The sequence below is a fragment of the Coffea arabica genome, chromosome 6e (genome assembly GCF_036785885.1).
Source record: "Coffea arabica cultivar ET-39 chromosome 6e, Coffea Arabica ET-39 HiFi, whole genome shotgun sequence".
NCBI classification, from domain to species: Eukaryota; Viridiplantae; Streptophyta; class Magnoliopsida; order Gentianales; family Rubiaceae; genus Coffea; species Coffea arabica.
Window position 1 is genome coordinate 9,243,852 of NC_092321.1, and position 24,463 is coordinate 9,268,314.

Consider the following 24,463-nt stretch of genomic DNA (forward strand, 5'->3'; position numbering starts at 1 on the left):
ATTAGTAAGTTGAAATTATATTTCAGGTCAGCTCGAAAATTTTAGGTTCAGATCAACTCGAAATTGATACTCTTTCTACAGCGCAAAACTACAATCCGAAATTGACCTGCCAACCATCCAATCTGAAAATTTCAATTCCAAGTCAGGTATCTTGACCTGTTGCGAGTTGGCGGGTCGTATTCGGATCGACAGGTTCCCTATTATACTTGGGTCTCAACTTGATCCACTTACCCGTTTATGATTCGCTTGCCACCTCTAACTTTAAATGCTATAGAAAGATAAGTCAAAAAATTTCTAAAATATGCCTCAAGAAAGAAATAAACGTAGAAAACTATATTGAAACTAAAATATTGCCAAAACCATTTCTCTGTATACATATAAACATAGAAAACTATATCGAAAACTAAAATATTAGACAAACGGAAAATGGCCTGCATTTTTTGCTTTAACGGAACATGTGAAGGACCGACCGTCTAACTTAATAAGCTTTATACCAAGAGTAGCACTCTAACATCACCATGTGAAAGAAATGAATGGAGTTAAATTAATACCCCTTCATCCCATAATTTGGGTCAATTTCTAAGAACATATTTCTTGGAGTGATGCCTTCATGCAATTTTTTTCTCTTTTTTTGTTATATTAAGAACCACCTTCAAATATTTAGTGACCTTTTTTTTTTTTTAATTTCCCCTCCCAGCTTTCAAAATATTTAGGGGTTATAAGACAGCTCTATGTTTTTTTTTTTTTGGGCTAGGGCAACTTAAAATAACTTATCGTATTGTAGACAAAAACAATAGAGAAATGCTGACATCGAACGAAAAGATCATAAGACAGCTTGAGAAAACACTCTGAAACACATGAAAACGACCCCGTTTCGACAAATTTCTCTGGTAGAATAGAGAAGTTGGGAAGCTTCTCACAGACGAAGCGGCGAGTGGGTTAAGAGTTTAAAACTCGAACAACCGAAACTGGAAAAAGCTCTTACCAACTTCGAGTATTCTCTCGTGCAATAGAAAATGGCGGAAAAGCCACAACCGCTTCACGTAGTTTACTGTGGAGTATGCGGGTTACCCCCAGAGTACTGCGAATTCGGACCGGATTTTGAGAAATGCAAACCCTGGTTGATCCAAAACGCCCCCGATCTCTATCCTGATCTCCTCAAAGGTTCCCACTTCTTCAATTTAAACCAAAAAATAATACCCTAATTCATGATTTTTTTTTTTGCTTATGCTTTTATGTTTTGTTATTGATTCGAAGCTCACTTTATTAACTGTTTTCCGTTATTTTTTTTCATTTAAATGATTTGTGTTTCCAGAGGCGGAGGCGAAGGCGAAGGAAGCTGATAAAATCTCGGGTCAACTTCAGTCCACCTCAATTTCTGATGGTATAATTCCTGTTTGCAGTTTTAAAATCTTTGGAATGTGTTTTCTGCTTAGGGTTATTAGAATTATGGTGAGACACAAGAACATCATCATCATGCATGCATATGTTTTGTTAAATTATATGTGTTCTTGCCGTTTGTTTCTGATTTGGATGTTTCATGCGCTTTGTATTTGCTGCTTTAATTGAGTGGAGGCTAGGAAATTAAATCAATGCACTTGATTGTGCTTTTGAAAAGTCGATTCTGGAATTGCTACTGTTATCTGGCACCGAGTTTAGGTACCTTACTGCAGCTAATCACTGCATCTCCTGATGCCAATGGACGTTTTATGCATGCCTAATTTTCAACACCCTTCCACTTTAAGTAAATCTAATTAGACGAGTGTTGCTCACTCTGCAATTCCCTATTTCAGCATGCGACTTTAGGGTTTGACATATAAATGGTGGATTATTTGATGTTCTCCATTAATGTCTTGCCTTGGTCTATTTCGTTGCATGGTTGTCTGTATTACGCTACACATAGTCAGATGGAATGACATTGCTAAATTTCTTGTGCTTTGAAATAGTCAGCAGTGTGGTCTTAAGCTGCATCTTCTTGCTAAGTCTCATCTTCTGGTATTGCATTGGGTTCGTAGACTCATTTTAGGGTTGTTTTAAGGCATATTGGAGTTTGAAATTCTTTCTTTCTCCAAAAGTATTTATAGGTGTGCTGATCGCGCTTATATGATGGTTTTGGTGCATTTGTCTTCACTTTGAACAAATCTCTGGAAAAATGATTTCATGTATTAAAAAGAGAAAAAGGGTGGAGCAGAGCATATTGTAGGCTAACTTTGAGTTGCGATGGATCTCTTTTGATGATGCAATTTGTTTTGTCTGGTGTTTTAAAAACTTTCCTGATATAGCTCACATTATTTTTTTCCCTTTCAATGCTTTATACTGTGGCTGCAGGGTTCGAACAAAATTTAGTTTTTATAAAAGCAGTATATGCACGTTCTATTGTATATGAATTGTTTTTTGTTGCCTCCAAAAGTCTTTTTCTTCTTTTTTATATGATCTAATTATTCTGTCGTTTTCCTTTTCTTAATTTGGTTGCTGCAGGTTCTTCTGCCTCCAAGCCTGAGGAAGTTAAACGTCTTCCGGGTGGAAAAGTCAAAAAGAAAGTAAGAATATCTAAAGACTCTTTTGCAATAAATATGATATTAACCTGCTTGGAAATAATCAAGGACATTGGTTTAGGTGTTTGTGCTGTTACATTAAGATTGCATAAGCATTTTAAAATTCTATTTCTGTATTTAATACTCCAGGCATCTCATTAAGGGAATGAGGGTGAAAAGAAGATTAGGTTTATTAATGTTGTGTGAAAATCTTTATTGCTAGGTAATCGCATACAGAATGGTTGTTACTCATGCAGTAGGCATTAAGCAACTGTTACTCTTCCTTGTACAAGAGTTTAAGCATCACCTCTGCTTGTTTTTTCTCTATTCTTTTCTTGCTGTTTCTGCTTAATTTTTTTTTTAATATATGGTTGTAATAACTTTGTTAAGACATTCTTAGAGGCATGAAAAGCTGGTTTCTGGAATTAGCTGATCTTGGTCCTTCCTGATTGTGGTTGATGAGAATATGAACATATTGCGTGCTCTCTCTCTCTCTCTCTCGGTAGTGTGTTGGTATTGCATCTTGTTGGACATGGAGAGGATTTGGTTTTCCACTGTTGATGCAGGAGGAGATGAGGAGAGTGAGATGCTAAGTTGGTAGATGTCAGCAAACTAAGAAACTGTTCCAGCAGTATGGAAATTTCCTTTTAGACCTGTTTGGTGTGTCTAAGACTGATAATCTCATAACTGGACAGATGCCATTTTATAGAATAGTCATTTCTTAGCCTCCGAGCTAGTTGGGGCAGAGTCTATGTTTGCACCCCGCTCAACAGAAACTCACCCAATGTCATTAGTGAGCTATATATATGCATAATGATTGAATTTTGTATCCATATACAACTTTTACATGGCTTGAGTGATGAGATCATTCATATACAGGGGTTATAGGGGGGCTAGTAGTTGTGCCCCTTGTTACAAACTACACAAAATTCTAAGACAGAAATATCCATGTCTGCAATTTCGAGTATTTGTTGACCCTTTTGACTTGTAAGTTAAAAGTTGGGATTGAAGAAGCACCTGTTTGAAAGGAGGTGTCTAGATGTTCCATTTATTTCTTAATGCATTATCACAAGTCTTCTGAAATCAAGAGATTGCTATAGGTTTCTATTTTTCTTGAGACACTGAGAAGTGACTGTTTAACTAAGCAAGCTCTAGTTTCTATGTTGTATTCTTGTGCATGGTATTTAATTTGAACTCTTAATTTGAGGAAATTTCCTTTTTTATTGTTTTCAGGAGAAGCAGGAAATTATAATTGAAAAGGTGACACGTAACAAAAGAAAGTGCATCACCACAGTGAAGGGCCTGGAGCTTTTTGGTTAGTGATGGTTGCATGTAATTCTGATTTCTATTTTGGTGAACTATTTTGTTTGTTTTTAATGGCAACTGGCTTTCCTTACTGCATAACATTGCAGGTGTTAAACTAAGTGATGCTTCAAAGAAGCTTGGTAAAAAGTTTGCTACTGGTGCTTCTGTAGTTAAGGTATGTCAAAGTGACTTTACAAAATCATCTGGATTCATATTTCTATGATTCTTATTAAAGGTTTCTAATGGAATTTGGTCAGGGCCCAACTGAGAAAGAGCAGATTGATGTTCAAGGAGACATAGCCTATGATATCGTGGACTTTATTACAGAGACCTGGCCTGATGTAATCTCTTTTTTAAATTAGGAATTGCTTTACATAGAGATAGTGACTAACCTAATCTTCAATCTATTCTATTTAATTAGTTTACAGTAAAATTTCAGAATCTATCTCTCCGTCTTCATCTTGTTGGTTGTAGAATCATCCTTCTCTAAGTGACATATTTGAGGTTACCTTTTGTTTCATGATTTTTTTTTTTTACTTTAAATGCCTTCTCATGATATTGGAAATGAGAGTGGCTTCATGATTAATTTTCTAAATGTACTTGACAATTTTATTTTATATGTTTACCTGTCATCTGGGAGAATTGGATATGTTTGTAATTATATTCGTCTATAAACTAGTGTTACTAGATATAAATCTATTAGTTACAGATATTGGATGCTATTTATTGGATTGTAACTATTAGTTGGCTACTTTATTGTGGGTGGTTAAAGTGGTCGAAAGGAGGGAGACTACAAACAAATTCGTATTTGACTTTTTAGGTGGAAATGCTTATTATTTCTCCCGTTATGATTATATTATTTGAATGTGGATGGCTGCAGTGTAGGACCTTCTATCATATCCACGTCCAACTTTCTTGTCTCACAATTTCTTGTGACATCATGTTGGTTAAAAGAGTAGATGTGCACTGCTCATGAGGATGTGGGTTTGCTGAAAAGATTGGCACAGATGTTGTGATCTAAAAACTTGGAGCATGGGCTTAAGAATGGTTCCTTGCGATGCTTCAAATGTGTTGCCATTGCCATTGCGCGACACTTATTCAGTCCTGTTAGATTTATATCATTAAAGTTAGATTTGTGTGAATCTTTCAATTGATATAGAAATATTCTACTATTGGAAATATGTCCTAGTCACGTTGTTTCTTACATTTTACGTTGACAATGAATACTTAAATTGATCCCTTCTGTTTGTTTTGATCTTGGAGTGACCTAACAACTTTCAGGTCCCTGAAATTGTCCTTGTGCAATTGTTTTTCAGTTGTACTTAGATTTCTGTTATGGGCTGAATTGATTTAGTTAGACTCTAATCATGGGAATGTCTTAGTGACTTTGTTTCTTGCATTCCATTTGGACAATCATAGTTTATTATAATTTATTTTTGTTATTCCTTTTTTTTTGGTTGCGCATTCAATGACTTGATGACTTTCAGGTTCCAGAAGCTGCAATTTACTTCATCGAGGACGGGAAGAAGGTTCCAGCTGTTTGAACTTTGATCTGTGCAGTTCCTCTGCAGGATATCTCGTGGCAAGGAAATGAATACTCTAAGTCAAAAGGCTTCTCAAGTTAAGAGTTGGTCGTGACGGTGGAGAATATGCTCCCATATTTTCGTGGTATTTTGGTTGAAAAATGTAACGTTATGCATTTGGATTAAGAGCATGGCTGTAAGAAGTTCCGTAATTGTAAAGTCGCTAGTTGCTGCAATGCTTTCTTGCTTCTTTATCTAAATATGATGCCTGAAATGGAAAATTTTGCCTATGCTAGTTGGTTTGCGTATTATTCTTATGGCCGTAATTTCATGTTGCAGATCTAGTTTTAGAGTTAATGTAAGTCCAGACCTAGTCGCCAGCATAGCTAACTTACTGGCTTTTGATTCTGTGGACTTGCTGCTGGAGTCATTTTGGTTACAGAATTAGTGAAGAAAGGGTACTTGTGATGATATATTTTAGTGGCTGGGACTAGAATGAAGAGGAATCGTGAGTTGGAGGCTGGAATAAGACCCTTACGTACGAGGAAGTTTGTTAAATTGGCAACAAAGAATCACGGAGCATTAACAATTTTAGGAACACAGTTGAGGTAGAGATTTTGGAAAAATATAATACTCCCAAGTTTTTTTTTGGGTAATAATAGTTTGCATAAATAAAATTACGTCAATACATCACATGAAACTTTAATTTACTGTATTCAACTTGGAGTAATATTGGCATCAGCAAGTAATGTCCTTGGAGTAATATTGGCCCATTGCACTAGTTTTATGTTATTGGAATACTGCATAAAACAATAAATCAGTGTTGCATACGAGTCCTAGTCCTGCGCAACATTTACTCGACAATTATTCCACTCAAGACGTTCAGGATCTGATCACAACATTTTCCTACATTTCTCTACTTACCCCAGAAAAGAAAATATTTTCCTAGATTTTTTAGATGATTGAATCTTGACAATGTGGATGACTGTAATGCAAATGCCATCGAAACAATGATAAAACCTTAGCCTGGAGATCCACGAGAAGATTATGAAATCAAGTGATAGAATCATATTTTTGGACTGTGAGGTTATCCACTGTGGTAAATGGCTTCGTGGGACTGTATGAGGTCATCTGCTGTGGTTGGGGCAAATTACGAATTGCAATAATTAAGGGCAGCAGCCTCAAATAACTAATAGTATGTAAAGTTTCAGCTAAAAACAGTTTGACAATCCAAACAAAGTATACAATGAGAAAAGGGAAAATTGTTCAAGACGTACTTTACATTTTGTAAAATGATTTTTTTCATTCCTCACTTTTAAAAGTGTAATTTTACGTCCCTTACAAATTCACATTAGTCAAATTTAGTCCTTACTTAGATTTTTAATTAGTTTTTGATCAGAATTCATCGTGTGCTTAGCATGTGATCATTTTTAGGGGCAAAATTGTCAAATCAAATTTTATATAATCCGATCCATAGTTTCTCATATTTCACAAAATAAATTGTTTCGTCCCTCACATTTCACAAATTAAATTTTATCATCTCTCACATTTCACAAAATGAATTTTTTCATCATTCATTGACCATGTGTATGAATAGTTTTTTTTTTTTAAACCCATGTATATATGTGTTTGATTTCACTTGAATAGTACGAATAACATGTAATATGTTTCTATTTGATTTCACCTAAACAGGGTAATTGTAGTTATACACATGCTATTTAATACATGGGTTTAAAACTAGCAATTTTATTTTAAACCCATGTATATATCTATTTGATTTCACCATATGAACCTATTCAATATTTGTGGCCTTTTCTTGTTTGGTAATAATTCATTTATTGAATTTTATGATAAGACCATCTAATTTATGAATCCTAATTCGAATTCTATGGTCATGCTAATAAATTACAATTTAAATTTAAAATTTCTACTCATCACCTTTAAGACCAACAGTTGAATTACTTGCCTTGTGATTGTTTTAAAATTTGAAAGTGCCAATCGCTTACTTTTTTTTGTCATACTTTTCCTTTGTTTATTTTTTTGTCCAAATTTAATTCAATATAAACACCAGACAAAATTAAATAAAGATATATTACATGTTATTCATACTGTTAATGTGAAATTAAATAAATAAATATATATATACATGGATTTTAAAAAATATTCGTACACATGATTAATTAGGGATGAAAAAATTTATTTTGTAAAATATGATAAACGAAAAAATTCAATTTGTAAAATGTGACGGACGAAAAAATTTAATTTGTGAAATGTGAGGGACAATAGATTGGGTTATGTAAATTTTGATTTGACAATTTTGCCCTTAAAAAATGATCACATGTAAGACACATGGTGGATTTTGGCAAAAAACTAGTCGAAAATCTAGGTAGGGACCAAATTTGACCAATATAAATTTGTAAGGGACGTAAAATTACACTTTTAAAAGTAAATAACGAAAAAAGTTATTTTACAAAATGGGGAGGATGTTTTAAACGATTTTCCCATTAGAAAAAGTTGGAGCTGTTATGCAAAAAACTGGTAGTTCAACAATATCACACTAGTGAATTTTAAAGTAACTGTGCCTTCAATTATTCAATGATCAATTCTCATATTTGAGAGGGATGAAAAGAATATTAGAAAAAAAGAAAAGCAAAAGTCCAACAAAGAAAATTAGTGATATATAGTCTTACTAGTGAGATTTCACCACTTGGATAGACCAGTTTATGTAGATCACGTGTATTAAACTTTGCTACACCAATTTGCCAACTCGAGAGCCGAAGGTGTGACAAAATTTGGATCACATAATCTACAAGACTAGGTCTACTCGAGTCTTTGCACGATTCCACCAAGAAGACACGAGTCTGATTGTCCAGCTATTAATTGGTACATGGCCAAACTCGAAGCTTTGGATTTAAGCAAGTTTTTGTATGCAATGACTGACTATCCAATATATGGCCCCCTCCTCCTGCTCACTATGTGGCCATGATCGCTCCCTATGAGCAGCTAGCCTGGTCCAAACTCCAGAAGGATGCCGCCCCACCATCTTTCATTTCACGTGTTTAGAATATTCCTCCACTATGGTGTGAACTGATTTCGCCATTCTAGAGCTCATCACCATTAATGGGGGACAAATTGCTACGTTTCGTATAAGTTCTAAGCCTCTTTTTGGTCTCAAAAAAGAGCTGATCCTCAGCAGAAAAGGAGGCCAAAAGGGGCCAAAAAGAGCAACACTTTTGTGCTTTGCTTATCCTTTTTTGCATAAATCTCATAGTAAAAAGATTTACCTTCGAGGAAACAAAGAGCATTTTGCAATGATGATGGTTTCTAAACCGCGCATGCGTGCATAGCAAAAGGCGGATAGGAACACCATAATTCTGGCTATAGTCGCGAAATTTCTCAACCTATAACTTGGCAATTGATTAGCTGCATGATTGCTGTAATCTAAACTTTTTTAAGAATCTTCAACATGGGTTGCTTAAGGCTGATGCAAATGTTATACTTTTTTGGCAAAATACAGCTAAGGCTACGGCAAAGAGCTTAAGGAAATGGTAAGGACATTTCATGGTTGTGGAAAGTGTGCTCCAAATGTGTATTTTATTATACTTGCGCATACAATTACCTAATTACAACTAGCTACGGGAGATCTTTGGAGCTTCAGCATTTGATACTCAAATATATTATGTATAGACTACACTTTTTTTTTTTTTTTTGGTGGTCTTAGCAGCTAGAAGATATGTGATTATCCTAGTAGCGAATTGTTTAATTGAGTAATAAAGGTTGTCCTATGGACTAAATGAAGCATAAAATCTAATTTCATTTCCATTATATTTACTAACTTGATTTGACTTCAGAGCCGTATGTAAAGAAGTGGTTCATGCATGTATAGCAGCATCACTCGTAAGACATTCTAATCACGGTTTGTCTAACAGTTCCCATTATGGTTATAAGGGGCTTAACGTGTTTTAGCTATATGGAAAAATAAAATTAATCTTGAGAAAGTATTTAAATGGGAAGAGGGTAATAAATATAAGTGAATGTATTTAAATGATATAATGCAGTAAAGTTGAGTTTCTACCGCGTAGTTACTAAACACCCGTTATTTAATATCCTTGATCTTTTTTTTCTTTTTGTTTTGGGGTAGATACAATTAAGTGACAAAATGAGAAAATTACCTAGTTTTTTCCAACAAAAGTTAAATGGAAGAAATCTAAATCTGATCCTCAATCCAACTCAAAAGGCAATTGCTGACTTCTGGGTTCGACCAAGGGACTTAAATCTCACTCACTCAACCCTCACTGGACTTAAAAGAGAAAATTACCTAGTTGAGTTGTGCAATGTGGGGTTTAATGCAGGCGAGACTTGCAGAGGACCCCATGAAAGAGGGAAACAGTGGAAACTGATTATAAGCTGTAATGGAGTTGAAAGAAAGCAAGTGTGAATTGAGAAATCCATACTGCCATGCTCTTCCAGCCGAATTATGCTCTGTTACAGGATCCAAGTTGATCAATGGTAAACTATCCTCAAGTTCACTTCACCAATGAGCTTTTCTCCAGAGTCCAGCACTCTTAATTCATGCCATGCCCTTGCCTTCGACTGACCAAGTTAATTAGGGATTGAGTTAATTAGGAGACATCATGGCAAGGGCGAGTCCTCACTTACCTATCTCTTCTTCCAAATTTAACTAAAAATTTAGTGCGAACTTGAGAAAATATTTTGAACAATAATAATAATAATGTGACTTCTCTTTTGTACCTCGAATAAGAAATGTATGCAATCATAAGCTATTGCTCAATGTGCAACTAGGCTAGTTAATGACCTAGACTGGAAAGGAATTTTTTCAGTGTGGTTAATTAAATGATACTGCATAAAAAGAATTGAGAGCAGTCGTTCCTTTTTGTAATTAGCTCTTGTATTAATAATAGGAGTGTTTGGATAGCAAACTATCTCAAATAATATTTTACTTGCATTATAAACACATTTTCCAACCCATCTTTTTATATTTTCAACTATTTTTTTATCTCACATACATCACATCACAAAAAGTATTACAGTAATTATTTCAAATAATACTCTATCCAAACAAATCCAAATGCATCAAGTGTTAATATCGGTAAAATATTACGTGCGAATTTGGCATGGTACCATAATTTACACACGTGAATTTTCAATAGTCATGCAAGGGAGAAATTTCCCGTTTCTTTTTTTTTTTTTTGTCTGCAATGATAGATGTCCTGTAACCTAAACTAGCATAATCTAGGGGAAAGGAGCAAGGAGAGATGGTCAACTAAGATCAGCCACATATTGTGACAAATTTGAGGGAGGCAGCGGTTGAACCCCTGACCTCCAACACCACCAAATAGGGTGATGACCACCGGACCAAATGGCCAGTGGCAGAAATTTCCCGTTTCAATTGAGAGAGTTGGTGCTGTAATATTGCTCATAGAACACGTGATTCTGCAACCTAAGATTCAACAATTAATTAAAGACTCTGCACAATTGTAATCTAGAAGTAAAATCTGCGGATAGAATTTGTCTAAGATTGAGTTTGTCATATGTAGAAGTGAAGGATCTGAAGAGATTGACAAGACCTGTTGTAGTCTCTGCTGCTGAAGGTAAAGAACAAAAAAATTTCCCAGTGCAGTAACGCGTAAGACTGGGTAAGAAATCGATGAGATCCAACCTGAAAATGAAGGAAGCCGCTTGATATTTAATTTACGATAAGTATAGGAGCCAACATCTGTCTTTCAAAAGGTGGCCATAATCATAATACATCCTTATGAACCGACCGATTTGATTGACATATTGATTTTGCCAGATCTTTGCCCTTTTTGCCACACCCCTTCTCCTCCTTGGGCGCGTCGCGTCGCGGGCTCCAATTTTCACAACGCTGATTCATTCCTCTTGAAACCATAACCACAGGGGTTCCCAAACAAAAAAAAGGTTCATTCTGAGAATTTTTTTGAAGTTTAGAGTTCTTCGATTAATTAAGGCTCGAACGGGTAAATCATCACATATTTCTACTCTCCTTACTTATTGTTGCGTAGTGCCCCTAATTAATGGACGTGCAAATTAGTTGGAAAATCATGCCATGTTACTGGCTTTAAAGACTTTTGTCCGCGTTAATAAATTGGCCACATTCTACCTCCTCTAATTGATGATGTTTTTTCTGTTTTGTTTTTAGTTACGTGATTGACCCATTTGCATGACTGCGTCTTGTCTGAACTGACTTTTCCATAACAATTAATGCAGAAGGTCTCGCCTGCTAACATTTAATTTATGATTCTATGAAGGAATGAGTAAAAGGTCTTGGAAGTTCTTCAACGCTATTGCATTTTCCAGTGAGATTAGATTGATGATATTTTCATCCCACATGTGAAGTCCATGCCTGCCCTTTTTTCTTTCTTTCTTTCTTTCTTTCTTTGGCACACCTTCGGGGGAACCATCAAATTCCTATTTCTCATTGTTATTCATGTTCAATTTTTTTTTTTTTTTCTGGTGACTCAAGCTCGTGTAATTAGTAATTAAGACAATAGAGATATCACATATATTAAGAATCTCCCCGACATTTGGTTAATGCAGAAGAAATATAAACATGTAGATGCAAATTCAAGAATCTTAATCGTTGTTGTAGATAGTAATTTGTGTTGAATACTTGATCACGGTAGCAAGTGTTCATATTATGAGCCAAAACTGGGGATCAAATTAAGCAGAGTGACAGTGGCAGCCGTTCAAGTAATCCGAAGTGTATCATTTCTAATTGTCTGTTTGGATTGTAAGTTATTTGGGATATTTTTCCTGTAGCACTTTTTATGATGTGATGTATGTGAGATAAAAAGATATTGGGAAGATAAAAAGATGTATTGGAAATTGTAAAGATGATGTAAGTAAATAAAATTGGAAAAACATGAAGCAATCCAAACAAACCGAGTCTCCTAAAAACGTGACTCCTAAAAAATTTTCAAGAATGGAGTTATCGTTGATGATGGGCCAGTTAAAAACACGCATAGATATTAATTCTCATTTTGGCCATTTTGCGTGTCAAAAAAAAAAAAGGTTCCGCAAGATATTAATATTGTGAAGGAAGATTATAATAGAATCAAAGGCATGCTGAATTGTATTACTCCGCCCGCCGGGGCCGGGCTAATGTTTGGTAAATAACGGAGCGTAGATTACAGGCAATAAAGGGTGGAATGTGGAGGATGGAGGCTGTGAAACTGTAAACTGAATCCTGGATATGCTGACTAATGTATCTTTGTCGCCTGTAAAGCACTTTCTAATCGTACCGACCGTATCTACTGCTCTTTACTTCCCCAGCTAGCTTGTGATCTGAAACCTGCAAGGTGCTCACTACCTCCCAAGTTTCTGGTTCTGGCTGGCATAAACTCCCAAGAACAGATGTGAAGAGGGCACTTTTTGATGACATTTGTTGCACATCGGAATTAATAGTCCGTAGTATTTATTCATTCCGTACAATTGTATTTTGTACACTTTCATCCAATCATTGTAAAATATATGTTAAATTTTTGGTGTATAACACACCACGTAACGTAACATTCTACTGAATATATATCAAATATTTTATTTATATACATAATTTTTATTTTGAATATAATAATATAATATAATTATACACCATATAATGTAAAAGTATAACAACCGAATTGAACCGTACCAGGTCCAAACCGCATTGGTCCCTCTACGCTACCTATTTGTTCTACACATTAAAGTCTGAAACGAAATTTTTTTTTTTTCAATGACATCAACGCTATGGGGCTTCACCACCTGTGTTACGCTGTATGATCTCATATGACCTTTAATACGTTGTATTATGGACAGCACAACACCAAAAATAAATAAATAAATAAAGGGTAAAACGAACGAGAGAGGAAAGCTTTGCAAATTTTAAGAGGGACCACTTCAACACATTATATACGTTAACCATTTTCTGAAGAGTATTCTAATAGCATCGTAGATATTTTAATTTTCAAAACTACATATACATGTACAATTTCGCTCGAGATTTTAAAAAATGTGCGCAAGTGTCCAAAAAATAGAGCTTGAAGATGTCTAAAATTTCAAAATAAAAAAAAGAGTAAATTTTATATACACTGACAGTGCATACACTATCACCGTTGGATCCATAACACGTGTATTCAAATTTTACATAATTGTTATTCATTAAATGCTATACATTGTCAGTATAGGAAATATTAATCCTAAAAAGAAATAGAATAACACAAATTTGGGGTTAATAGTCGATTAACTTTCAAAATTACAGTAGTAGTTAGTATCTATAACTTTCGAAAAATTCGTCCTTAATCGCGGTGTCCTCTTTAGTCTTAGCAAATTGTAAAATTTCACAGCCATGATTGCAGTAGATTTCCATTTACCAGGAAGGAGTGTTAATGATGATATTGGAGGTGAGGTGGTGGGGGCTGTTTAGATGGACCACTGTATCGTGTGGGCTATATATGATCCCCATGAAGATCTCCAGTATCTTATAATAGTGCCCCCACGAGGGCTTGACCCATATTCTCTTTGCACGGGCGGTTGTCCCGTGTTCCTTCCTTCTGCAAAGGCCCAGCGCAAGTGTTTATGCAAAAATCCCTCCAAATTTAAAACTCTCCTCCATCTTTCACAAAATTAATAAAATTATTATTCGGTAAATTTAATTGTGCGTCTGGTGGAGCATTAGCTCAAGTCTAAATCGTTTAAAATTCAAACTTCCACAAATTGTACAAAAGGGAGTCAATGTGACAAAGACTAAAGGCACACCCGAAATCTTTTGAGAAATTTCTTTGCAAGGTACTACTAGCATTTTTCAATAGTTTTAGGTTGGTTGAGATTCACAATCTCCTTGTCTACCAAATAAGAAAAGTCGAGTCAACATGATTCTGTAGAGTCGTGATTCACATGCAATCTCTATTTTCGTTTTAAATTTTTTTTTATTTCACATATATCAAATTTCTACCATGTGTATAAATATATATATATTTTACAGAAACTCTAGAAAATAACAATTCAGACGGGCTCTACCCGAAAACACTATAGACTATGGCGTGAAAACAAAAAAGATTGTATACACATCCAATTGAAGATCCCGATTACATAACGAAAGAAAGAAATTTTGCGATACATTCCAAGCGAAAAAAATGCACAATCAAGGCCAATATTTGGCAGCATCATCATCGCATCCTATCTCTTTCGTTTGGTTAAAAAAACCAAACTATCACTGCTCCCACCCAGGAGAGGGATGTTTAGTTGTTTTCAAAGAAATTTCCTACATTGAAAGGTCAAAAAACAAAAAAAAAAAAAAACAGAGAGAGAGAGAGGGAGAGAGGAACGTAACGTATATTCAGGTTAAGATTTGAATACATTTAGCTTCAAAAGAATTGAGTAGATAAATGATGTAGAATGTGGGCAATACTTTACACACTTTAAATGCCTTATGAGGCAGGTAAGTGCATGGACTGCATGCAGGAACATCTTTATGTACAAATAGCTATAGGGTGTTGGATCCCACCATATATTTCCTACCTGATCTTCGAGTCAAATCATCAAAGATCTTGAGTTGAATGTCGTTTTGCTTGGAAGAACTTTCGAATCCAAATCTTTGGCTTGGGACCTGGGAAGACTGACTGACTGAACAACAAAGTGGACTTGGCTTGGCTTGGCTTGGCTCCTATAATAAACATTTTTAACCATGCACCATCAGAATTTGTCAAGAAATTGCGCATCCCTCTAACATTCACGTATGCCCGACATGCTCAACGTGGTTAGTTCAGTGCTTGTTTGTTCATGCAACTCATCAGCTGGACCATTTTGATTTCTTTTGGTCCATCACAGTCATATTGATTTAGTTGTCTTCTTCTTCTTTCTCTTATCCTTTAGAGATACTACTGAGTTAATCTATAATATTGTGAGAAACCCCACTACTAGGCTAAACTACTCCCCACCGTTCGGATTGCTTTTTTTTTTTTAAAGATTTTATAGAAAAATACACCGTAACGATTTGATATATTTAAGAGTGATTGAAAAATGCGTGCTGTACACGAAAAATGCAAAAAAAAAAAAAAAAAAAAAACACCGAAATAGAGGATTTGGAGTTTGATTAGGACGCGAGATCAACAGAGCTAATCTTGGATGCTTCCTCCTGAATTCTAATTTTGGAGATTAATTTAGTAGGGCGGAACTGACATTAACAAGGAGACGTGTGACTACTTACTTTTATTTTATTATTTTTAGAAGGTGCAAAAGCATGCATACTCTACATTAGATAGATCAAAGTAAAAGCAGGCTCAACCAAAAAAGATCAATTTCATTTTTTCTTCTTTCTGAATCTTCAATGACAGCTCGATTGCATGCTAGAAAAATTCGAGGTCTCAAAGCAATTAAAAATGGACAACATGGGCTCAGTAATTATGTTTAAATTTTGACTTTTCAAGTTCTTATGTAGCCTTAAACACCCGCAAGAGATCTTGCAATTGAAGAGAGAAATCTTCTTGATGTTTCCATTTCTCTACCTTTCGATTAGAGTACGATTCTTGAATGTTAACGTATCAAAATGACTTCATACATGGAAACTCAATCGAATCCGAATGATCATCTCCAAAGATTCTGTTGAAACATACCTAATAGTGGCTGTCAGTTTCATACCATATTTAGAAAAAAAAAAAAAAAAAAAAGGCAAACCTTTTCCCTATAACTTTAGCCTGAACTCGTACTATACAAGGTTATTTAATTATGGTTGAAATCACTCAATATATCTACTATTAACAAAACTTGAATTAACCGCGAGTGGTAAAATTCGCCCAATGGTTAGTATTTTCTTTTACTGTCTTAGCACTACAGCTTGGCACTTTTTTTTTTGGTTGCCCGCCCGGTATCCGAAGCTTTTGCCCCGACTAATCCGGACCCGACCCGCGTCGCGCACCTGGCTATGATGGGAGAGTCTCCCAACAAGGGTGTCTGCATACACTAGAACTCGAACACAAGACCTGCTTAAGCGAAACAGCTTGGCACTTTGATTCTCTCATTCGGGATAACTTTTTTTTTTTTTTTTTGGCCCCTTCCCCTCTATAATGAATGATGTCAAAGCATGTGAGACAATTAATTAACCATTGTGTTATTAATTTGAGATTATAACAGCAGCTCAGGACAGCTTTTGGTGTGTATTGAGCTAGCATTATCTCCAGATAGACAAATTCTATATATAAAGCTCTTTTTGTTTTTATTTATTTATGTTTGTTCGTTGTTTTTGGGGTAAAGGTTACTATTTGTGGCTAGAAATTAGGAAGAATAAGAAGATTGGGAGTTGATGGTACTCCTCTCCCATATATATATATATATATATTGAACTTATAGTTGTGTATACAGCTACTGTAGGTAGTCTAATAGACTAATACCGTGTTTGGGACTCCTTTTCCTTTCTAAATGCTTACTTGGAAAGTTCATAATAAAAAATTAGTTTGCTTTCAAGATAAATATTAATAGTGGGAACTGGCTTGATGGTGACTTAGTGAAGAGTATCACTCCACTATACATGCCTCATTTTCTGAATCTTGGGATGCATAAAAAAGAAAAGGGTTTTTTTTTTTCCTTCTGTCCGTTACCACACTTCAATCAATTATGCCTAACTTACCATGTCGATGTATATTCATATTTATTTCACTTTTCGTATTTAGACTAGACACTTTATGAAATTAGTTTCACTTTTCTTAAAAAATTTAACACCGGCCCGTTAGCCAAACCAAAAGAACAAGTGTATATATATATAATAGTATAATACAGTGCCATTTGTCGTTTTATATACCCATTATGCCTAAGCATGATGACCATTTTTCCATCACAATCTATTAGCCGCTTTAAAAAAAAAATTTTATTTTTGGAGCTTAGAGAAAACTCTAAATCTTACACAAGAACGGGAAACCCAAAAAAATAAATCTAAAAGCTAGAATCAAAATTTCGCGATGACCTGATTAATATTTATTGTCTCCCTAGAAGATCAGGACAGCTAGCCATGTTGTTACATTCTAATGATACTAGTCTATTCTTGTTTCGTTTGGTGACAGCCCCTCACTGAGGAGAAAGAAATTAAAAGGCCCACTGAGTTGGAAGAAACCGTGGGTACAGCCTCCACTCCAGAATCTGTAGTAGCAGTAAAATTACGCCAAAGATACAAACATAAAATTTACACGTTAAAAGTTGAACGTGGAATGATGAAACAAAGTTCAAAAGTTTTCATTGTATGGCATGAGCAAGTCGTGACGATAGAAACAAAAGGCGAAGCATCACTGTATCTTGTCCTATCGAATCTTTGAAAAAATTAACGCCTCCATTTTGTCAAGATTTCTTTCTGGTACAGCAAAGATTTATTCATTACTGCACACATCCTCGTATTCATGCAGAATATACAAAGTTTCTTCTCCCTCCATCTATAAATAGCCCTCCTCCTTTGCCTGATCACGCTCGTACCAAAACCTTCTGTTTTTTTCCAAAATCTCTTTCTTCTCAGTCCTCTCCCCTCCCTCTACGAAGAATCATGCCCAAGCCCTCTTCAATTCCTGCGTGTTTCTTCATGCTTTTGTTCATCATAGGCCGCTTCATTTCCATCATTGGAAAGTTTAGGCCATGGCCGAATTCTCTCCCCCGCCAAGTTCTTTTTCTTGATATAGCCACTAAGCTTCGTTTTGATCCTGACGCCATTAACACCGCCTCTTCTGACTTTGGGAAACTGGTTCAAGAAATCCCATCTGCAGTTTTTTATCCTTCTTCCGTCCCCGATATCATTCGTGTAATCAATGTCTCGTATAATTCGTCGGTCCCGTTTGGGATCGCCGCCCGAGGCCACGGCCATTCCATCAGAGGACAAGCCATGGCCCCCAATGGAGTTGTGATCGAGATGAGTTCTTTGAGTGATTGTACAAGTAATGGAACTAAGATTAAGGTTTCGTGGAGCCCGTCATTAGGGTACTATGCGGATGTCGGGGGTGAGCAGCTATGGATCGATGTGTTGCGAACCACACTTGATTATGGACTTGCCCCCGTTTCATGGACTGATTATTTGTACCTAACCGTGGGTGGAACGCTCTCCAATGCTGGAATTAGCGGCCAGACCTTCCGGCACGGCCCCCAGATCAGCAATGTTCATGAACTCGATGTCATTACTGGTACTAGATTTACTACTTTCTTGATCATGACTTCGTCGTCTCCTACTAGCTAGTAGTATATTTTGTTCTATATATCTCCCAAGCATTGGACTCGAGGAGCCAAGGTTCTCAATTAGTGGCAAAACTTGGGTTCCCCGCATTGGACTCGAGCCAAGCTTTCTTAAATTGGAGTGAAATCTGCCACACTACCATACATACTAAAGAGTTCTTAATTTGGAGTAAAAGTCTACTATATATGCATACTAAGTAAGGAGTTAATTATGTCACTACTAATAAATGATAATACAACATAGCCAACCATGCAGTTGACTCCATTGTACTCATAAAATATATAATTTTTGAAGCTCATTAAGCCAATTTTCCCCTTTCCATATCTTGTCACGAAAAGAAGACTCAATGGATAAAACACCAGGCCTAAAAGGACAAATTAACTTTATTTGACTTTACTCATAACTTGTTTGTTGATATACCAAGGCCTGAAGTTGATGAAATATTGTCGCTAGTCACCACTTAGTCACTTTCAAGGTTTAGACTCAGGAGGATTTTGTCCGCCTCCACCTTACTAAGGTTTTGGTTGAGGAGGAATTATAATAAGGTTAGCCAGGCGGTACGAGAAGGAATATATATGATTTGCCGGATCCTTCTTGATATATTCGAGAATGTAACATGTTTTACATCAGCAGCGATTTTATTCAGGGTTTGTTTTCCTCCTCGGACCTGGCAAGATCTTCTAGGTGGGATTCCTCTGAGATTAATATACACGGAAAAGGGAAAAAAAAAATGAAGAAGAAGAATATATAGTTGCATGTGTTTGGGTGAATCCGAATCATAGGTCCTCACTAACTAACAAACATAATTGGTTTTTCTTGTGAACAAGAGAATCTTTAAACATTATTCCCGAAGAGTACAGTACTTTTGCATGGCATTGAGTTGGCTTGCTGTTTTTCTTCACCTGATGACATCAAAATTTGTTTGATTCAGGAAAAGGAGAATTCATCACTTGCTCCAAGCACATGAACTCGGAGCTGTATTATGCAGTTCTGGGAGGCCTCGGTCAATTTGGGATTATAACCAGGGCAAGGATCGTCTTGGACAAAGCACCAACACGAGTAAGTGTAGTATTTGCATCGAAATCTTTGCTATTAAAGAAAAAAAAAAAACTGACTTTTAGTTTCAAGATCTTGTACGTACAATAACGTCTACAAAAGTTCATAAATAACGCATATAATCTAGCATAAAAATTTTCGCGTTGTAACTGCAATACGACAGGGCTTGGATTGAAAGTTCCCCGGCTAACGTCCAAGCAGCTGGTTCCCCACACATTTCAGCATCAATCATAGTTAACCGCAGATGAACAAAATAGGAAAAATAGATCAACCCACCAAATTAAGTACTTTTTCATTTTTTTGTTTTTGTTTTTGAGTGTGACCAAATTAAGGAGTCCTTAAAAATATTAGTCATGCTTACTTGTCAGTATCTTAAAGCACTGTTGGATCTAATCTACTGCCCTGAAAAGCTAAGACTTCTTGCTTGGATTGATAATGTAATTTGATTATGACCTGATAAGTTTAATAATCATGCTACAAGAAACCATTATCTCTATTCCACATCAATTGTGACTTTTCTTAAGACGAATATGGACAAAATTAAGGAATCCAGGATTTATTCTTTTGATGGATTCAGGGGTGCTTTTGCTTATGAATTGGCAGACAAGTAGTGTTGTACATATGTCTTACTAGTACACATTTTTTTTCTCTTTTTACATGTACAGGTGAAATGGCTGAGAATAATGTACGATGATTTTTCCAGCTTTACAAGAGACCAGGAATATCTAATCTCAATTAATGATAATGGCGTAGACTATGTAGAAGGTTCCCTTATACTGCAACAAAGTTCTCCCAATAACTGGAGATCTTCATTTTTCTCCGCTTCCCATCAGTCCAAAATTTCTTCCTTGTTAACTGAACGAGGCATCCTCTACTGCATGGAAGTTGTCAAGTACTACGACGATAACACTGCTGCTACTGTTGATCAGGTATGCAATCCTAATAATCATTCTTGTCAATTACTGTACATTTAGCTTATAGTATTGAACACATATTTGATGCTACTATCCAGGCAGACGTCTATATATATCTATGTATATAAATATATATATATAACATGTTTGTTTGTTCTAATGTGTAGGAACTTGAATTATTGCTAGAGGGTTTGCACTACATTCCTGGATTCTTATTCAAGAAAGATGATTCCTTCGTGGGTTTTCTGAATAGAGTAAGAAGTGGGGAGCTCAAGCTTCAGTCCAAGGGATTGTGGGATGTCCCTCATCCGTGGCTCAATCTCTTTGTACCCAAGTCTCGTATCATGGACTTCAATGCTGGTGTTTTTGTCGACATCTTACTTAAACAGAATAAGGCTACAGGACCCATTCTTGTCTACCCAACAAGCAAGAAAATGTAATCATCAGCCTCTAAAATGCTACGCACTAATATTTTATTTCTTACTTGGAAATATATTATTCTACCCCAGCTGTGTTGGTAATTATAGTATTAAGACAACATTATTGTTCGCAAATATATTTGTGTTCGGATCGAGTTAAACATTATTAGCACTCCATGTTATTTAATTAACATAAATTTTTATTTTTAATTGGTTACAGGTGGGATGAGAGAATGTCGGCTGTCGTACCTGACGAAGATACATTTTACTGCGTGGGACTATTGCAATCTGGTACATTGGATGACTGGAAGAACTTGGATGACCAAAATAATGAACTACTGGAGTTTTGTGACAAAAATGGCATCGAGATCAAGCAGTATCTTCCGCACTACAAAACCAGACAAGACTGGATGAACCATTTTGGGTCGAAATGGAGCACATTTCAAGAAAGAAAAGCTCGGTTTGATCCGAAAATGATATTATCTCCAGGACAAAAAATTTTCAATTTTGTTTAGAATTAGGCACATAGTTTCATCAATTTAGTTAGATAGAAAGTAGATTCAAGTCCTCTTGATCACTAATTTAGTTCAGGCAGTAGTTGCAACTATTACTTCCTGTACAAGATTACCAAGTTTTATGTAAATGAACGCACTATGTTGCCAGGTAGGAGCCATATTAATGGTTTTTTCCAATTATAAAAAATAGGGATAATTTCAGAAACCTCCCCTGAGGTTTCTGACAATTTCATTGAACTCTCTTGAAATTTTCAATATTACACTTACCTCTCTTGATGATAAACGCTGACTATAATAACCTTCATAATTTTCAAAAGACAAGCCATTGATAAAAAAGGGAAAAAATAATAGAAAAAAGGAAAATGAGAAAAGGAAAACAATTTTTCTTTACTAAGCCATATATTGTGGCCAAATTACTTTAGTCATGGCCATTAAATTGTAACCTTCTATCATTCAAATTTGCTAATCAAGGTAGATGTCTCCTTCCTTCTATCACTCAAATATGCTACTGCTGTTGATGATGATGGAAGCAATCATCACTGCAAACCACCCAATTGTTCATATCATTGAGGACAAAAAAGCTACCGGATTATGGAAAATATAATTTGATAGATTGTACTAAAACTACTATCCCAAACTTGCACTTTGTTGATATTTTGCCTGGTTCCTCTTAATAGATATCAAATTTGTTTTCAATAAAATTATGTCAATTCAGAGAAAAAAAATGTGAGCTGATTTAATATGACCAACCCAAATGTTGAGAGCAGAGATTAGAAGAATTTTGGTAACTGAGGGCTTGGGTGTTTGAGTGGGGAAAAGGTAAGGATTATGAGTTTTATGACTAAAGATTTGTTAGGCAATATATGGAAGAAACTTATAACGAGGTAAAGATTGTGAAGGTAAGAATTATGATGGTGGATTTTGGCATCTAAGACAAAGAGTTTGTTTGGAAGAAGAAAAAGTGATAAGAGTTTGAAAGTTTGAGTGGATGTAGAAAACCATGGGGATGGAAAATATCAAGACATTGGCTAAGCAATAAGACTCATAATTTTGATAATATACAAGTGTATTTTTGACTTTTAAAAAATCTTAATGATTATTCATATTAAGGAAATTTAGGTGAGGGCAATTTTGGGCATTCATATACTTTTTTGGTCTTATATCATCAAGGTGAAACCTAAACCTATGTTCTAGGAGAGACATGTGTAATTTTTAAAACGTGAGAGGAGCTGTCTGAAATTACTAGAAACCTTTCTGAAATTATCCCAAAAAAATATAGTAAAATTCTCCTTTCTGTTTCACTTCCATGAATTGCACCTTTTCGGCTGAAAAGAGGGAATCTGTTTCCTGCTGGAAATTATAATTGAAAATTATTTTTCTGGTGTGCTTGATTATGGATTGTAAAGTCGAGTAATAATTTCACAGTCGTTCACACGGGGAAGTGGAGACAAGCCGTAAATGTGATTCTATAGCCTTTAGCTTTTGAGGTTCCTTTGGATTTCAACAAGAGGCTGCTGCTGCAGCCTGCCTAATAAGTTCGGCATTGTCATTATGCTTGTTAATCCACGAAGATCGAACACCGTGAAAACTAGCAAAGAATAAACAATGGTATCATTAACGTTAATGATTATGTCTCCCTTATGCTTAGCATCAAGGTGTGTCTGTGGCTGCCGAAGAAGCTGCTCATCATCTACTAGGCAAAGAAATTAGGGGGTTTTAGTTAATTAACATTAAATAATTGGATCATGGGCTCTACCAATCTGTGATTTCCAGTTAGACAACATTCTCCCTTTTTAATCAACACTATAAAAAAAAAAAGAGTATAATTTGACACGAATTACAGGTTTTATTTAATCTTTTAGTGTCTTCTAAAACATATACTATAGCCCCTTCAAAAAAAAAAATAGTTTCTTTTTAAAAAAAACTCTTCTGCATTTTTATGGGGGGTTTTTTTTTTTTCTTTTGGTGTGTGGTGGGGGGGGGGGGGAGGGGGTGGTTGTGTGTGTGTGTGTTTTGGTGTGGAGGTCGTCTGAGGTATTGAAAGGGCACAATCTAGTTGGCCGGTTACCTGCGGACACATAAACCACGCAAAAGACTCCTGCACCAAGCTAAGCTAATCTTATTATCTTCTTGTTTACCCAAAGAACTAGTTTTAAGTGGTCGAGATTTTACTGCTTAGTGCTAGCAGATGAGATTAGACACCACGAAGTCGACAACTCGACGTTCATTTGTTTGGCACTTGTACAACTTCCATCGAGCTAATTTGCTGTATAAATTTGCGAGGTGATTTGTTCTATCATAATCCCGCATTGTTCACAAGTCGTGCCTTTCATTTTTCAGTCGAAAAAGCTTCTTGACTTTATCCTTAGCTCGCATATTTTGAACCATACATATGAGGATATACACCACCACAAATCGTGTTCTGTAAATTCTTTTGTAGCACTGCCGGAATGCATTTTGTTATTGTGGAACGATCTTGGAACTGCCGATGAAGAATATGTTGGAGTTGTTTCTTCCCCTTATTTGCTAAAAGATATCAACTTGAAGTTTGGCTGCACCACTTTGGCCACCAGGTTTTGCTAATGACAAAGTAAGGCTTGATGCAGGATAAAACTTTAGATATTATAGTAAGATAGCCAAGAATTTACACAACCAGAGAGAGAGAGAGAGTATTCAAGAATAGCATTCGTATAGCTGAACTCCTTTGTTACACGACCAACTACAGCTTACATAAAACTTTTCCGGTTCTCGGTTAAACGCAGTTTGATCCCACATTGGTCTCGTTAGTTTTTACGTTGCATTTTGAACTTTTACTTTAGACAATTGTGTCCTATTCTAACCAACCCATACCAATTATCATTAATTGCTCGCAATAAAGGTTAAATGAACCGAAGAAAAATAAAAACTAATGGGCACACCACACTCGTATGCAAAATGATTTTGCATCACCTGTTTATGAGGAAAGATTATGTACTTTC

General features: G+C 35.7%; 2 protein-coding genes across 2 annotated transcripts; both read left to right on the plus strand.

The window, feature by feature from the left end:
- Window positions 1–792: 792 nt before the first annotated feature.
- Window positions 793–5,652, plus strand: LOC113694720 (translation machinery-associated protein 22-like). The gene is made up of 7 exons (XM_072055013.1): window positions 793–1,164; window positions 1,316–1,384; window positions 2,479–2,540; window positions 3,768–3,849; window positions 3,947–4,014; window positions 4,097–4,180; window positions 5,327–5,652. Exons 1-7 carry the CDS (start codon window positions 1,017–1,019, stop codon window positions 5,381–5,383), a joined length of 570 nt encoding a protein of 189 aa, XP_071911114.1. The 5' UTR covers window positions 793–1,016; the 3' UTR covers window positions 5,384–5,652.
- A 12,186-nt stretch (window positions 5,653–17,838) lies between these two features.
- Window positions 17,839–21,643, plus strand: LOC113696308 (cytokinin dehydrogenase 3-like). Its single transcript, XM_027215741.2, has 5 exons — window positions 17,839–18,531; window positions 19,513–19,640; window positions 20,303–20,566; window positions 20,719–20,987; window positions 21,191–21,643. Exons 1-5 carry the CDS (start codon window positions 17,904–17,906, stop codon window positions 21,483–21,485), a joined length of 1,584 nt encoding a protein of 527 aa, XP_027071542.2. The 5' UTR covers window positions 17,839–17,903; the 3' UTR covers window positions 21,486–21,643.
- The last annotated feature ends 2,820 nt before the right edge of the window (window positions 21,644–24,463 follow it).